At 41.8% G+C, this 17,039-nt stretch overlaps 1 protein-coding gene across 6 annotated transcripts in view; it reads left to right on the top strand.

Annotated features, from left to right (window-relative positions):
* RBM34 (RNA binding motif protein 34) overlaps positions 1-17,039 on the top strand; it is a 19,554-nt gene extending 2,515 nt beyond the window's left edge. The window contains exons 4-11 of one of the 6 annotated variants that reach the window (XM_017347729.3): positions 2,174-2,408; positions 4,019-4,078; positions 5,473-5,516; positions 12,839-12,922; positions 13,074-13,137; positions 14,965-15,004; positions 15,232-15,347; positions 16,687-17,039. In XM_017347729.3, the coding sequence (XP_017203218.1) occupies positions 2,174-2,408; positions 4,019-4,078; positions 5,473-5,516; positions 12,839-12,922; positions 13,074-13,137; positions 14,965-15,004; positions 15,232-15,347; positions 16,687-16,974 (931 nt within the window). In that variant the 3' untranslated portion in view covers positions 16,975-17,039. Of the gene's footprint in view, positions 1-2,173; positions 2,409-4,018; positions 4,079-5,472; positions 5,517-12,838; positions 12,923-13,073; positions 13,138-14,964; positions 15,005-15,228; positions 15,348-16,686 lie in introns of all 6 variants that reach the window. The other 5 variants (XM_002717325.5, XM_017347730.3, XM_051820734.2 and 2 more) reach the window with 5 other exon arrangements.

Raw genomic sequence — 17,039 nt, 5'->3', positions numbered from 1 at the left:
GTAGTGGGAGACTATTAATAGTCAATATTTATTGCAGACTGACTGTGCACCAGACACTGCTCTCCTCTTCTGAGAAACCTGTCTTGTTTATTCTGTGTTCCCATGTCCTGTACTGCAGCCATTACAGTTTTACTGTGGACTTTACCTGTTTCATAACAACTTTTGAAAACCTTTTAAAACGGATTGAGCCACTCTCATGTGAAAATCCAAAATGTGATGCACATGCCTGCACTTAGAGAGTTTAGATTTTGGAACATTAGAGATTAACGATGTTCAACCAGGAAAGTCTATGCAGCTATTCCAAAATTCTAAAAATTGAAACATGTAACTTCTGGTCCCAAGCATTTTATACTTCACCTGTAGTCTCTTGCTGTTTGTATTCCCAGATCCTAGAGCTGAGCAGGACCCAGTCTTTGCTGATGAGTCAGTCATTTTCATAATTCTTTGTACTCATCACTCTCCCTCACTCTTGAGGAATCCCATTTAGTTCTCTTTTTGAATTTATGCTCAGATCTTACTTATCCATGTGTACCAATACTTTGTATTGTATTTTCCACTTCAGATTTTTAGAAAAGAGGGTGGACTGGAGAGGGAATTATTAATGGATAAAGGGGTGCAGTTGGATAGGAGGAATAACTTTTAATGTTCTAAGGCACAGTAAGGATAACTTTGGTTGATTCAGCAATTAATTGAATATTTCAAAATAGCCAAGAGAAAGATTTTGAATGTTCCCAGCACAACGAAATGATAAATGTCTGAAAGAAATGCCAGATACCTGGGGCCAGTGCTGTGGCGTAGTGGGTAAAGCCTCTGCCTGCATCCCATATGGACGCTGGTTCAAGTCCTGGTGGCTCCACTTCTAATCCAGCTCTCTGCTATGGCCTGGGAAAGCAGTGAAAGATGGCCCAAGTCCTTGGGCCCCTGTACCCACATGGGAGACCCAGAGGAAACTCCTGGCTCCTAGCTCCTGGCTTCAGATCAGTGCAGCTCTGGCCACTGAGGCCAACTGGGGAGTGAATCAGCAGATGGAAGACCTATCTCTCCCTCCCTCCCTCCCTCCCTCTCTCCCTCTCTCTCTCTCTCTCTCCCCGTAACTCTTTCAAATAAATAAATAAATCTTTAAAAAAAAAAAATGCCAGATATCTGATTTCATCATAATGCATTGTATACATGCATAGAAATGTCACACTATATCCCATAAATACATATAATCATGAATATTATGTCAGTTAAACATTTTTGAGAAAATTTACTGGGGCTGGAGCTGTAGCATAGCAAGTTAAGCTGCTATCTATAGTGCCAGCATCCTGTTTAGGGGCCAGTTTAAGTCCTGGCTGCTCCACTTCCAATCTAGCTCTCTGCTAATGTGCCTGGGAAAGCAGCAATAAAATGGCTCAAGTTCTTGGGCCCCTGTACCCACGTGGGGGACCTCCTGGCTTCTAACTGACCCAGTCCCAGCCATTGCAGCCATTTGGAGAGCGAACCAGCAGATGGAAGACCCTTACTTTCTGCCTTTCCTTTTCTTTCTGTAACTGCCTTTCAAATAAACAAATCTTTTAAAAAAGAAAAAAAACTTAATTTTCATAAACATTCCTTTAATTATTACAGAATTGTTATAAGTAAGGAATCTTCTTTTGCCCAGATTCATTTCTCAGAGTATTTTGTAGGCATAGAAACTTTTTTTTTTTTTTTTGGACAGGCAGAGTGGATAGTGTGAGTGAGAGAGAGAGTCAGAGAGAAAGGTCTTCCTTTTGCCGTTGGTTCACCCTCCAACGGCCGGCGTGCTGCGGCCGGCACATCGCGCTGATCCGAAGCCAGGAGCCAGGTGCTTCTCCTGTTCTCCCATGCGGGTGCAGGGCCCAAGTACTTGGGCCATCCTCCACTGCACTCCCGGGCCATAGCAGAGAGCTGGCCTGGAAGAGGGGCAACCGGGACAGAATCCGGCACCCCGACTGGAACTAGAACCTGGTGTGCCGCCGCCACAAGGCAGAGGATTAGCCTATTGAGCCACGGCACCGTCTAGATAATTCTTTAAAAGTTCATTAAGTATATGTGAGTTGTACTGTATATTTAAGAAAGAGGTCGTTGGGAAATAGTTTGAGTCAGAAGAGCAGAATTTTGTCAAATACTACAACTGACTCTTCTCATTTTCTTGTATTCTTGCCTTAAAAAGGGAAAGCGCTCTAGCAAGTGCTGATTTAGAAGAAGAAAGTCAACAGAAAGAAGGGCAGAAAGGAAAAAATTCTCAATCTAAAGTTAAAGTAGCAGCTAGAAAAGTACTTGATGATGCAGATCACAACTTTGATGTAAGTCAAAGAAAGAAAACCCAAATCAACCAAGAAGAAGAGAGATTAAAGAATGAGAGAACTGTGTTTGTTGGAAATTTGCCTGTCACGTGTAATAAGAAGGTGAGTTTGAAGCTTATATATTGTAAAAGTTTTGAAACAATAATAGCTTTCTTTAATCTTCCTTTATTAAATATGTATATACTGATAAATCATTGATTAACTTCATTGTAAATGACTATAAAATCATTGTATAGATTGATTCCAATATTCTACCCCTTCTTTTTTTTTTAATGAAAAAAATTTTTTTTAATTTATTTGACTGGTAGAGTTATAGACAGTGAGAGAGACAGAGAAAGGTCTTCCTTCCATTGATTCACTCCCCAAATGGCCACTATGGCTGGTGCTGTGCCAATCCAAAGCCAGGAGCCAGGTGCTTGTTCCTGGTCTCCCATGCGGGTGCAGGGCCCAAGCACTTGGGCCATCCTCCACTGCCCTCCCGGGCCACAGCAGAGAGCTGGATTGTAAGAGGAGCAACCGGGACTAGAACCTGGCGCCCATATGGGATGCCAGCGCTGCAGGCGGAGGATTAACCAAGAGAGCCACGGCGCCAGCCCCTACCCCTACTTTTTATTCCTGTAGTCAACTGCCCTGTTTTGGGCTTTCGTACATCATAACTGGACTATTGCAGTGGTCTCCCATTGGTTTCTTTCTTTCAACCTTATCATCTGTTACATGCCACTGGAACAGAAACTCCACATGTGCAGGGATGTTAATCTCTTTCCACTGCTCTATCCCTGATGCTTAAGAGAGAGTTCTTCATGCAAAGTGGAGGCACGTGTAAAGGAGTGAATACATCCTAAGTTTCTTCCATTATATGGGATTCACTGAACTAAAGACATGCCCTATGCTTTTTGTGTGTTCCTGAGGTAATCACTGTGTTGGTAATCCTTGGGTCAAAAACTTTCTCATCTTTGAAGAGCAACTTAAATGCTAGTTCCCTAATAACAAAACAGTACCAAAAACTGATTTTTCCCTTTCTCCCTTACCTTTATATCTCCTGTCATTTGTTTTGTGATTATTTTGTTCAACATTTTCCTTTGTTAGCTTAGTTTTTTGATCTTCCTTTCAGTATGTAAGGGGCCCAAGGAAGAGGGCTGTGGTGGTATGATGCTTTGCAAAAATACTAGGCATTCTTTGAATTCTTTTATTGGAATTGGTTATAGAAATTATTGTTCTACCTGTAAAACATAAGCATTCTGCACCTTTCAGCTGAGTCATAGGAATAAAGTATAAAACTTTTTCAAGCTGATGGTCTAGTTAGGGATAGTTAGGGGAATGTTTGTTATTGCCATAGACATCTTAAAATTAATTTCTAGTTTAAGCCATTCTGAAAGTTGAGAGAATCTGTAGAAGATACAAGTTGAACCTTAATTTTTCACATGTGGTAATGATTATAATAAGTTGAAAGACCAAAATATTGTGCAGCTGATGGCTGCTGTTAAGAACTTCACTTGTGTTTCTTTTAATGTGAGTTGCAGTAAAATTTTTTGCTTAGTCATTTGCTTTTTCTGAAACATTCTTACAATGAAAACTGGCAATAAAAGGTTACCAGTTTTAATTCCTTTTTCTAGCATTTAATTGATGTTCTGAAAGTATATATGTATATGAATATATGTATAGATGTATGCACACAGATACGTATATGAAGATATATATTTTTTTTATTTTAGAAACTGAAGTCATTTTTTAAGGAGTATGGGCCAATAGAGTCTGTACGATTTCGTTCTCTGGTATGTTTTCTCTCTCCTTACATTTTTAAAATCATAAAATGTATTGCATTTAACTCAAAGTTACTAATTTCTTGTTATTAGTGAAATGAAGGAGCTCTTGACTTTAACTTTTTGGATCAGTGGGCTTAAATCTAGCCCAAGAGTTGTTCTTAGTATTTGTTGCTGACTCTTGGACTTTGTTAACGAGACTACAAAATAAAATGATATTCCTGTTACTAAGACCAACAGTATTTTTTGAGAAGATTTTTATTTTGTTTGTTAATAAAATAAGCAGAAAAAGTTAATGCTGAGTAGCATTTCTGGAATCAAGCAGTCCCATTTTAGGCATCAGTATGAAAGGGTGATATAACTGATGCAAACGGTACTTAATGCTTTCAGCATAGACAGATGAAGTATTTTTTAAAATCAGTGTAATATGAGTAATCTGATTCCACCAACAGCATTCTGGACCAGGTTCCATGTTCCTTGGAGCATGAAATAGGCTTTATTATATTATTTGATCACCGCCTGTTAAATCTGAGTAGACTTGGCCGGCACCGTGGCTCAATAAGCTAATCCTCCGCCTGCGGCACCGGCGCACTGGGTTTTAGTCCCTGTTGGGGCGCCGGATTCTGTCCCAGTTGCCCCTCTTCCATTCCAGCTCTCTGCTATGGCCCGGGAGTGCAGTGGAGGATGGCCCAAGCTTCTGGCTACGGATCAGTGCGGCGCACTGGCCGCAGTGGCCATTAGGGAGTGAACCAACGGAGAAAGGAAGACCTTTCTCTCTGTCTCTCTCACTGTCCACTCTGCCTGTCCAAAAAAAAAAAAAAAAAAAAAAATCTGCGTAGACTGCTATCCTTCAAAATTTTTATCTTAAGATACAAAGTTCCTTTTATATAATGTTAGCAGAATTGTTTCTGATTTTGTTATTTTTCTAGAATGATTTTTTTTTAATTTTATTTTTAAAGATTTATTTATTTGAAAGGCAGAGTTATGGAAAGAGTGGGGGAGACAGAGAGAGAAATCTTGCATAAGCTGTTTCACTCCCCAAATGGCTGCAATGGCCAGGACTAGGCCAGACCAAAGTTGGAAGCCAGGAGCTTCTTCCAGTCTCCCCCATAGGTCCAGGGGCTCGAGGACTTGAACCATCTTCCACTGCTTTCCCAGGAACAGTAGCAGGGAGTTGAATTGGAAGTGGATCAGCAGTACTCAAACTGGAGCCTGTATGGGATGCTGGCGTCGAAGGCGGCAGTTTTACATAGCATGTCACAATGCCCACAATGCTGTCCCCCTCTAGAATTCTTTTTAATCACAACATACCCGAGTTAGATATTCAGGCTTCAGGTAGAATATAGCTATTTGGAAGCAACATTTTAAGTATTGAATTTTCTTTAATAATTTTTTTTTCTCTTAAGATTCCAGCAGAGGGAACTCTATCCAAAAAGTTGGCAGCTATCAAGTAAGTTTACAATTAGAGGAAGGAAGTCATCTTAAACTCTCTTCTTTTTTGGTTAAAAATTCAGACCATTTCTTAACAGCTTTATAGATTGATACTGCATGCTTGACCATTTTCTTGTGTCTTCAGTAGCCTATAAATTTGTCAGATGTTTGTCTTTAAACCTAAATGTAAGCTGTAGAGTCACAGGAAGTATTGTCAAGTTATTTATTGGAAAATACTCTGAGAAATTGCCAAAGAAATTTTTTTTTTAGTGTTTGGAGGAGCATAAAGTTTTTTTTGTTTTGTTTTTAAAGATTTATTTATTTACTTGAAATTCAGAGTTGGTGGGGGGCGGATATCTTCCATCCGCTGTTCACTCCCCAACTGGCTGCAGTGGCCAGAGCTGTGCCGCTCAGGAGCCAGGAGCTTGCGCCATCTTCCACTGCTTTCCCAGGCCATAGCAGAGAGCTGGATCAGAAGTGGAGCAGCCAGGTCTCGAACCAGCGCCCATATGGGATGCCTGCACTGTAGGTGGCGGCCTTACCTGCTACACCACAGTCCCCGCCCCTAGCATAAAGCTTTATGACCACATTTTCCAGTACAAATCACAAGTACCATATTTCATCAGTTCTGAGGATTACCTAATAGTTTCTGTCAGATCAAAGTGCTTTTAAAAACCAGTGTTGTTTCATACTTGCTGTCAGCTGGTTGGGTTCTCCCAGAGAAGATTCCTGTTTGCTTCTACTCGTCACCTGGGAGGTACTGTTAGCCTGTAGCTAATTTCAGTTCTCTAATTAGTAGTGTGACTTATTCCAATTTTGGGAGTTGGTTTTCCTCCAGTGCTGAAAATGAGATGACAACTCTCCTTGCTTTCTCTTCCAATTGGTGTCAGCATCTTTTAAGATTTATTTATTGGGCCCCCCTGTTGAGGCACAAAGGATTAAGCCACTATCCATAATGCTGGCATCATATGAGTGCTTGAGAAATCATAATTCAAGTCTCTCCTGGTTGCTCTACTTCTGATTCAACTCTCTTCTAATGCACCTGGGAAAGCAGCAGAAGATGGCCCAAGTGCTTGGGCCTCTGCTACCTGGGGAGACCAGGATGAAGCTCCTGGCTTTGGCTTGGCCCAGCCCTGGCCATTGCTAATGTGCCTTAGATACACTTCTGGGAATCTTGTTTCATCAAACTTTTGCATTGTAACCGTCCTTTGGACCTCTTAGTACCTCCTGCGTTCATACATTCATTCTTAATTTGGAGTTATTTGGCAGATAAGGCCTTTGCTGGGTTTCCTGCATTATCATCACCATGCCAGATGTGTAGTAAACACTTGATAATATACTGCCTCCCACAATAATATCTGTTGAGATAACCAAACATGTACGGTCCTCCTATATGCAAGGTGTTGTTTAGATGTTGTGGGGAATAGAAAACTTGGTAAGATCCCACCCTTCTTTTTGAGTCATACAAACTTCTATTTCTCTATAGGGTTAACAACCAGGAGCCTAAATTTTGACAGAAAACAAGCTTCTGATAGGGGTATGTAAGAGCAGTACTAGGGGCTGGTGCCGTGGCTCACTAGGTTAATCCTCCACCTGCGACACTGGCATCCGTATGGGTGCCGGGTTCTAGTCCCGGTTGCTCCTCTTACACTCCAGCTCTCTGCTGTGGCCCAGGAGGGCAGTGGAGGATGGCCCAAGTGCTTGGGCCCCTGCACCCACATGGGAGACCAGGAAAGAAGCTCCTGGCTCCTGACTTCAGATTGTCGTAGCTCTGGCCGTGGCGGCCATTTGTGGGGTGAACCAATGGAAGGAAGACCTTTCTCTCTGTCTCTCTCTCACTATCTGCAACTCTGTCAAATAAACAAATAAAAACTTTCAAAAAAATTAGCAAAAAAAAAAAAAAAAGAAAAAGAAAAAGAGCAGTACTAAACAGATTGGGTGGGATTTGCCAGAAAATTGGAATTTGCACCTGTGATTGTCATCAGCCTCTCTCCTCTGCCTTTTTTAAAAATTTAAAATGTATTTAAGTAATGAACCAGATGGTTCAGAATCAAAAAGTATATCCAATGAAGCTTCTTTTCTACTCCTTTGCTGTTGTCTGCCAGTTCGTTGCCCTAAGCAAGTAACTGTTTTTAGAGTGTTAGGTAACCTTTTGGAGACAGCTTGCAAACCTACAGGCACACATGTTCTTTCCCCCAGTGTAACTTTGCGCTGGATGCTGGGCGCTGGGCGGTATGTGTTTGACATCTGCACTATTCCAACCCTTTTGTGCACTTGATGTGATGTTTCAGTGTAAAAGTGGTACTTTTAACAGGCCATCAAAGGAGGAGGTACCTTTCTCTGAAGGGAAGGGAGAACTTCCACTTTGACTATGGCCTTGTCTAAATAAGGTCGGAGTTTGTGAACTCAAGAGGCTTCCATAGCCTTGGCAGCTCATGACAAGAGCATTGAGTGATTACTAACGTCATAAATAAGAGTGTCAGTTGTTAAATCAACAATAGGAGTCACTGTGTTCTTGCTTCCCATATAGGATCTCTATCCTTAATGTGTTGTACTATGCGAATTAATGGTAAAATAGTATTCAAACAGTGCTTTATACTTTGTGTGTTTGTGTAGGTGCAAATTATTGAAATCTTTACTTAGTATATACTAAGTTGATCTTCTGTATATAAAGATAGTTAAAAATGAATCTTAATGAAGAATGGGATGGGAGAAGGAGTAGGAGGTGGGATGGTTTACAGGTGGGAGAGTGGTTATGGGGGGAATAAGTGCTATAATCCAGAAGTTGTGCTTTTGCAATTATATTTATTAAATAAAAGTTTTTTTTTTTTTAAAAAGTGGTTCTTTTTCAGAGCATCTTAGTATTGTGCAAGGTATACCTTATTTTAACTTACTTTCCATTGCTGGACATGCAGTTTTTTTCTGGTCTTGTGGCCATTACAGATAATGCTGGAGTGAATGAATGAACTGTGCTGAGGTAGTTTTGTACATGTGCTAACTTATTTGTAGGATAAACTTTCAGTTTAAAATCTAGTCGAACTGTATTTGCAGTTGTACTGTCTGGTAGAGATCGGAATTTATGCTCCCACACCTTTACCAACAGTAAAGCTGCTTTTAAAAATTTTTTTTTTTTTTTTTTTGACAGGTAGAGTGGACAGTGAGAGAGAGAGAGAGAAAGGTCTTCCTTTTGCCGTTGGTTCACCCTCCAATGGCCTCTGCGGTCGGTGCACCGCGCTGATCCGATGGCAGGAGCCAGGTGCTTCTCCTGGTCTCCCATGGGGTGCAGGGCCCAAGTACTTGTGCCATGCTCCACTGCACTCCCTGGCCACAGCAGAGGGCTGGCCTGGAAGAGGGGCAACCGGGACAGAATCCGGCGCCCCAACCAGGACTAGAACCCGGTGTGCCGGCGCCGCAAGGCGGAGGATTAGCCTAGTGAGCCGTGGTGGTGCCGGCCTAATTTTTTTCTTTTTTAATTTATTTGACAGGTAGAGTTATAGACAGTGAGAGAGACAGAGAGAAAGGTCTTCCTTCTGTTGGTTCACTCCCCAAATGGCCACTATGGCCGGCGCTTTGCCAATCCAAAGCCGGGAGCCAGGTGCTTCTCCTGGTCTCCCATGTGGGTGCAGGGGCCCAAGCACTTGGGCCATCAACCACTGCCCTCCTGGGCCACAGCAGAGAGCTGGACTGGAAGAGGAGCAACTGGGACTAGAACCCGGCACCCATATGGGATGCTGGCGCCACAGGCGGAGGATTAACCAAGAGAGCCACGGCGCCAGCCCCTAAAATTTTTTTAAGATTTATTTTTTTCTTTGAAAGATAGAGTTACAGAGAGGTAGAGAGATAGAGGCCTTCCATCCTCTAGTTCGCTCCCCAAATGGATGGAGCTAAGCCGATCTAAATCCAGGAGCCAGGAGCTCGTGGATATAGGGCCCAAGAAGTCGGGCCATGTTCTGCTGCCTTCCCAGGTGCATTAGCAGGGAGCTGGATCAGAAGTGGAGCAGCTGCCAGGATCCAGCTGGTGTCTATATGGGGTGCCAGTGTTGCAGACTGGTTTAATGCTCTGTACCACAGTATTGGCCCATTTTTTTTATTTTTTAAAGTTGGAAAGCAGGGTTAGAGAAAGAGATGGAGATTTTCCATCTTCTGGAAAATTGGATCCAATTTTGAGAATGCTGTTGTTTGTTAATTGGCTTAGTCTGTTGGGGGGCTGCTGTGGGCTCTGCAGCATCCTGACCTAGCCTCAGGCAGAAGTCTCGAGTGTGCTTGTCATGTGTCTGATACCTTTTTCCTGACACTTCTCTGTCGGAGGTGTATCTGATAAGCCCCTCCTTTCTGTGGCCATCAAAATCTTCCATGTACCTTTTGGTGGCATTTTTTTGCAGGAAAATGTCTCCCACATCTTCCCTAGTGGCAGAAGAGCCACTGGGGTCTGCTCTGTGCTCTGGTTGTCCCTTCCCTAGCATCTTAGACTTTTCCATTAGGAGAGGAATCTAGATAGGCTTTGTGCCCTTCTCATGCCTTAGCCATTCTCTTCTGGCTTGCAGTGCCTGTGGATGCACTTTTGGGCTCCTGCATACTCTTGGTCTTTCCCATGGACACCAGCACAGGTCCACAGGGAAGACACTGGGTATGGTGCACATTTGCATCTGCCAACCTAAGGGGTTCTGACTGAGGCCCAACCCACACATAGTTTTGGCACATTGAGCACAGTCATGGCTGGAATCCTTTCTGCTTGTGTTATCGCCTTACCTCTGCCAGCCTGGGGCCAGTGCTTCTCCTGTCTGTCCTCAGAGGGAGGGATGTGTCCTTAGCTTCCTGACTTCTGTCCTCTGGCTCCAAAACAGTTATGATTCCATGGTTATCTGGTTTGTTCCCAATGTTAAGGTCGGGAGTGATGTTCTTCCTAACTCTGTTTTTGTTGGAAGCAGAACTCTAGCTGTCATAATGGTGAAAAATTAATTATCTAGCTTTATGCAGAGCCCGGTACCGTGGAGCAGAGCCACATTCTTGTGCCAAGGAGCTCTTTCCCCATAGAGTGATAGAAAGGATAATACAGTACTAGCATGTTTAAAAAGTCACTTGGATGTGTTAATGGGCGATACATTGGCATGTGTTAGATTTGGATGTTGTCAGTAACTGTATTGTGTGGGAAGAGGAAGGCTCTGCAGTCAGCTGGGCTTGGTCTCAGTCCTAGACCAGGCACTTGTGAATTTTTTTTTTTTTTTTTTTAAGATTTATTTATTTACTTGAAAAAGAAGTACGGGGCGGGGGGCGGTCTTCCATCTGCTGATTCACTCCTCAGCTGGCCACAATAGCCAAGGCAGGACCATGCCAAAGCCAGCTTCATCCAGGTCTCCCATGTGGGTGGCAGGGTCCAAACACTTGGGCCATCTTCCACTGCTTTTCCCAGGCCCTTAGCAGGGAACTGGATCAGAAGTGGAACTGCCAGGACATGAATTGGCACCCGTATGGGATGCTGGCATTGGCAGGTGGTGGCTTTACCTGCTATGACACGATGCTACCCCATTGATAACTTATATCATGGTCATTTACCCCTCCAAGTCTAAGCTTTCTTGTTCATAAAATCAAAATAAACACCCATGTCATACACTGGAGATGAGATACTTAACATGTCTGTCCAGTACCTGGTATGAATCAGGCATTCAGTAAGTCAACCCTGGCAGGGCAGTTGTTTGCTTCTAGTGGTTAAATTGCTGATTGCAATGCCCTCATCCCATATCAGAGTGCTTGGGTTTGAGCCTTGGATCCCATTTCAGCTTCCTGATAATGTGCACCCTTGGAGGCAGCAGGTGACAACTCAAATAGTTGGGTCTCTGTCACCCATGTGGGAGACCTTGATTGAGTGCCCAGCTCTTGACTTCAGCCTGGCTCAGCCTTGGCTTTTGGAGGCATTTGGGGAGTCAGCCGGCGGATGGGAGTACGTTCTCTTGCTAACTCGCTCTCATTGTCTCTCTGCCTCTCAAATAAAAAAAATAAAAAGTAAAGCATACCTGGGTCTGTCAATTTAACACTGATCAATAGTGTCATTTATCATTGTGATGATGATTGTTTTTCCTGACTGCTACCTGAGCATCTCTCTGAGCTCCAAGGGCCAGGGGCCAAGCTGCAGTTCATTTCATTTATGCCCAACACTGTCTAGTGCCACCTGGGGCAGGAGCTTGCAGCCTCATGCAAACTTTGTGAAGTTGTCCACAGAGGAGATGAGGTGCTTCCACTGGCCCATCTTGTAGGTGGACATCGGCTTAGTTGGGGCCTGTGTAGGAGCTTTGACATGGGCAGGATTAGTGTCATTTATTATTAGAGACTGTCATTAGCGCTATTTTCTAATACTCTGCTTACTGATACTTGTTTGAGTATTACTATTTTTGTTACTTCAAAAACAATAGTTTGATGACTTCAAGAAAAGATCTGTGGTCATTACTAGGTCCATTTTGCTGACTATCACATCTAAAATTTATCACCATTTCACAAGCCTGAATTCATAGATCATTAGAAAAAGTAAACATTCCACCCTGTGAAAGAACACATACCTACCTTCGGTCATGACAAAAGGATCTAGTCTAAATCTGATCAAACCTTTGGATCCTGTTGCCCATTTGCAAGAAATACAGAAGATAAGGTACATATTGAACTACAGTATGAGCTTGTAGCCAGCAAAATCCAAGCTGTGGGAAGTGCTGCAGGGTCAAACAGTTAGATAAAGAAAGAAGTTAAGGGAGAATCCTGTACTTTAAACAGGACTCAAAAGACATCACAGGTCAAAAAATGGACAAGACACTATAAAACCTGTTGCTATTCAGGGAAGTGGTTCCTGTTAAAGTGGGGATTGTGTTATCCTGTGCAGGGCAGGAGGGGTGCTGCGTGGACCGTAGCTGACCCTGTCTCAGCCTACTGCTCAGTCACCAAATGTACACAGTTGTGCACTTTCCTATGTGGCTCTTTTATTTTACATTTAGAAGGCAAAATGGAATTTACTTTCACATCTGTCTATGTGTCAGATACATAGCTATAGCCAAGATGGCGGTTTCTGATCCTTGTGTTGTTCAGGGCTTGGTGCCCATGGGCATCTCATGCGTGACCCACCTAATCTTTCAAATTGTTGACTCATCAGAAGATGTGTGGTATGTTTCTGCCACTCTTTATGAGTTTTGTGGGTTTTTTTTGAATTATTACTAAATATTTATTCAAGGAGATGAAGTTTTCATTCAAGAATTCTTGTCATATGTGTTGACTGAGAGTAGAAAATGAACTGGACTTACTCTGATTACTTTGAGGCTGACAAATTTTCTTTTTCTTTTTTTCTTTTTTTTTTTGGTATAGACGTAAAATTCATCCTGATCAGAAAAATATTAATGCTTATGTTGTATTTAAGGACCAGAGTGCTGCTACAAAGGCATTGGAAAGGTAACTTTATTTCTTAGATTTTTACAGAATTACTGTTGTGTAAGTATGTGTGGTTTCATTTTATATGCTTTACCTTTACTTTAAAGCAGGTATTTTAGTAATTCAGTGCTCATTTTTAATAATCTATTCCCGTCTCGTGTTTATAATACAGAAATGGGACCCACATTGCAGATGGATTTCGTATTAGAGTTGATCTTGCATCTGAGACCTCATCTGTAAGTCATATTTGATTTGTTTAAAGAATTTAACTGGAGTCTAGTAGAGAGATGTTTCTTCTGAGCTTTTCCTGGGAGGGATTGGAATTAGTAGTGTGAATATGAGGAATTAGTAGTGTGACTATGACAGAAGGAAATAGCCTTTGTCCGTCTGTGGTCAGGAATTTGGTGCTGAGAACAACACAAGGACATAATAGTAGTTTCAGAAATATAGTATGCTTGAAGTATGTCTCCCACACCTATTTTACCAAATAATCCTAGACAGTTACCCTGCGAGGTACATTAGATCATCTAGTCCAGCACTGTGTTTTACAGATTGAGGTCTAGAAAGTTTAGTAATTTATTAAATAGTTGTTGAGGACCTGCTCTTTCAGGCATACAGTTCTAGAACAGTCTCAACTCTCCAGGAACTTGCAACCTAAGGGATGAGCAGAGGGACAGATTGTGCCTCTGTTTTATGATAAATACTGTGATTAATGCGAAGACTGCTTGGTCAGCTCAGGGGCACTTGGGAACATGCCAACGAGAAAAAGACAAGAAGAGTCTCCAGAAAAACAGGTCTCAGTCTTGAAAGATGAGCAGGCATTCTGTATGCCAAAAAAAGTGATGATGATATCTGGTAAAACAAAGTATAGATGGTGGGGACAGAAGCTTAATTTGCTCAGGGAATGACAAGAACTTGGTATGGTTATTAGGTGAGTTGACTGTGAAGGGGAAGTTGTTTTTTTTTTTTTTTTTTTTTTAATTTTTGATAGGCAGAGTGGACAGTGAGAGAGAGAGACAGAGAGAGAAAGGTCTTCCTTTGCCGTTGGTTCACCCTCCAATGGCCGCCGCTGCAGCCGGCGCACCGTGCTGATCCGATGGCAGGAGCCAGGATCCAGGTGCTTTTTCCTGGTCTCCCATGGGGTGCAGGGCCCAAGCACCTGGGCCATCCTCCACTGCACTCCCTGGCCATAGCAGAGAGCTGGCCTGGAAGAGGGGCAACCGGGACAGAATCCGGCGCCCCAACCGGGACTAGAACCCGGTGTGCCGGCGCCGCAAGGTGGAGGATTAGCCTATTGAGCCACGGCGCCGGCTGAAGGGGAAGTTTTAAGAGTTGCTGTTGGACAAACAGGTAGAGGCTAAATCAGGAAAGCCTGATCTGTATTTCATGCAGAGGAGTCTGGGTTTTGTTCAGGAGATGTTCCAGACGTCTAGTTGTGGGAGTAATATGAACAGATTTGCATTTGACAAAAATGGCTGGAAATCAGTGAAGGATGAGTTCACCCAGAGTATGTGTCTGTTAATTTCAAAGCTGTCTCATTCAGAAATGATGCTGACCTGGATGAAAATCCTGACTTGACTCAGGACCTACCCTAGGGACAGCTAACTATGGTGTGAGGGCTAAGCCCATCTGCTATCTGTTGTATGCATAAAGTGTTATTGGTACACAGCCATACTTACTCATCTCTGTATCATCTATGGGCTGTTCTTGAGCTGTTACAGCAGAGCTGAGTAGTTGCTGCAGAGACCACGTGGTCTGTGAAGCTTAAAATGCTTGCTGTCTGACCTTTTACAGAAAAGTTTGCTAGCCCCCAATATAGTAAGTCTTCGCTGAGTGCTGCCTTGTGTCGGTGGCAATTGTGAAAGAAAAGTCACTTCCTCCTTTGCTGCTTGCTCACTGTCCAGCTAGGAAGACAGAAGAAGCAAAGGCCAGATATGAGGTGAAATCAGGAGATGGTTGACTTATCTGAGATTTAAGAATAAAGGTTATGAGGGATTTTAGGATGACTTCCATCTTCTGCTCTAATGAGTTTTTTTTTTTTTTTAATACTCTTTGTGTTTCAGAGGGACAAGAGATCAGTGTTTGTGGGGAACCTCCCTTACAGTAAGTTTGTCTAAACAAATAAATGGAAATACTGTTATTAAACAACTAACAGGGAAATGAAAGCTAAGAAATAACTACTGTTCCACTTTAGACTAATAACCTGGAAAAGCTGGCAATGTAACTACTTATTTTCGAGGGGCCAAGTATAGCTTGCTTTATTGTTAAACACTTCCAACTTTCTAAAGAGATGCCAAGTGTTTACTTATTTTTTGGCTTGTTTTTAGAAGTAGAAGAAACTGCAGTAGAAGAACACTTTCTGGATTGTGGAAATATTGTGGCAGTAAGGATTGTGAGAGACCAAATTACAGGAATTGGCAAAGGGTTTGGCTATGTGCTCTTTGAGGTATGGAAGACTAATGCATTGTCACTGCCCTTAGAATTGTTCATTGTCACTGCTGTGTCATCATTCAGTTGGAGCCATCGTTTTCACTCTCAGTTTCTGACTCAAAAACTCAATTCATAACATGTCATAGTAGACTTCTGTTGGTGTAATTGTACTGTTCCCTCTTGATACTGATGTTACTAATGTTTTAGAAGTGGCACATTAAAAAAATTTCTGAATCTCCACATTTTATAAAATGGAGAAAATAATTGGCCATTTACTAATGTAGAAGAAAATTTGAGTCTGTATACAAAATTGATTATGTTTCACTTATTATTAACCAGTATTTCATGTATAACATTATTATGTAACAAAAGAATATACTCACTGACTGATGACACTTAACTTTTTTTTCCCTCAACAACAACTCATTAATACATTTTCTTTTTTTCTATGCTACCTTTTTTGCAGTTCTATCTGTAAATATAAAATTTTGCATCCTGCTTTATGTGGTTTTCTGTTGCAAGCAGATTCTATTGAGTAATACAACGTAATTTATACTTTGTTTCCCTGATGTTGGACACTGGCAATGTTCTCTTTTTCTTTATAATAGTAAAACTGGAATAGTTATGTTTTTTCCTCAAATATTTGCCTGTATTTTGGATTACTTCTTTAGGAAAGGTTCTCATTAGACTATTCATAGGTCAAGGGATGGGACTCCTGCCAGGAAGCTTTTTAGAAAGGTCATCAAAGCCTTATGTTTTCATCATTACTATATTGTAGTGATCTATTTGCTCTGCTCTTCTCAATTACCTAATAAGCTTGTAAAGTCCTTTAGCATGGGTTTCATGGCCATTGAGGTTGTTGGCATCAGTGGTTCTAGATTTGAGTGTGAAAGTAATAGAATTTTGGATCTAAACAGAACTCTTCAGAGTATGTAGTCCGACTTCTCAGGGACTATAATGGAGAGTTCCCTGCCTTCCACTCAAGTAGTAAAGCAGTGCTTTTGCAGAAAGATGATTTGTGAGAAGGAGGTGTATTGGCTTAAAATACTACATTTGACTAATCTAGTTAGTTGAGACCCTGTTTTAAAATGAAACAAATGAAGCCTCAAATTGTGGCTTATCTGAACATTTGAATGGTAGCTTGTGTGCTTCCTGAGGTGTTGCTGGTAAGGAACATGGCCAGGGAGACTTCAAGCCCAGCTGCTGACACACTTGGACTTCCAGGGTATGGAAATTGGAGAAGTTTCTATATGCAGGCTTAAAAATTGTTCTAATCCATTGAAGTCCCAGTGTTACTAATTACTTTGCAGATGAAGTTCTGGTAGAAACTAATGTATTGATTTTTTTCATTGCAGAATAAAGATTCTGTTCATCTTGCTCTGAAATTAAATAATTCTGAACTAATGGGAAGAAAACTCAGAGTCATGCGTTCTGTTAATAAAGAAAAATTAAATTCAAAATCAAAAAATTCAAATCCAGTTTTGAAGACTGGTGGTAAACCTAAAGAAGGACTTAATTTTGCTTCCAAAAAAGCAGAAGGACATTCTAAAGGTCTGTTTATTGGAGAAAAAGCTGTTTTCACTAAAAAGAAGAGAGGACAGAAGAAAAGTGGACCTATTAAGAAACAGAGAAAACAGAAGTAGCAATCGGAAGCTGATGTTTTTTTAATCCCCACCAAGCTCTGCTAATAAAAGTAGGGTGAACCTGT

Source organism: Oryctolagus cuniculus, chromosome 13, assembly GCF_964237555.1.
Source record: "Oryctolagus cuniculus chromosome 13, mOryCun1.1, whole genome shotgun sequence".
In the NCBI taxonomy this organism is placed as follows: domain Eukaryota; kingdom Metazoa; phylum Chordata; class Mammalia; order Lagomorpha; family Leporidae; genus Oryctolagus; species Oryctolagus cuniculus.
Note: the sequence above shows the minus strand (reverse complement) of the source record. Positions and strands in the feature narration are given on the sequence as shown.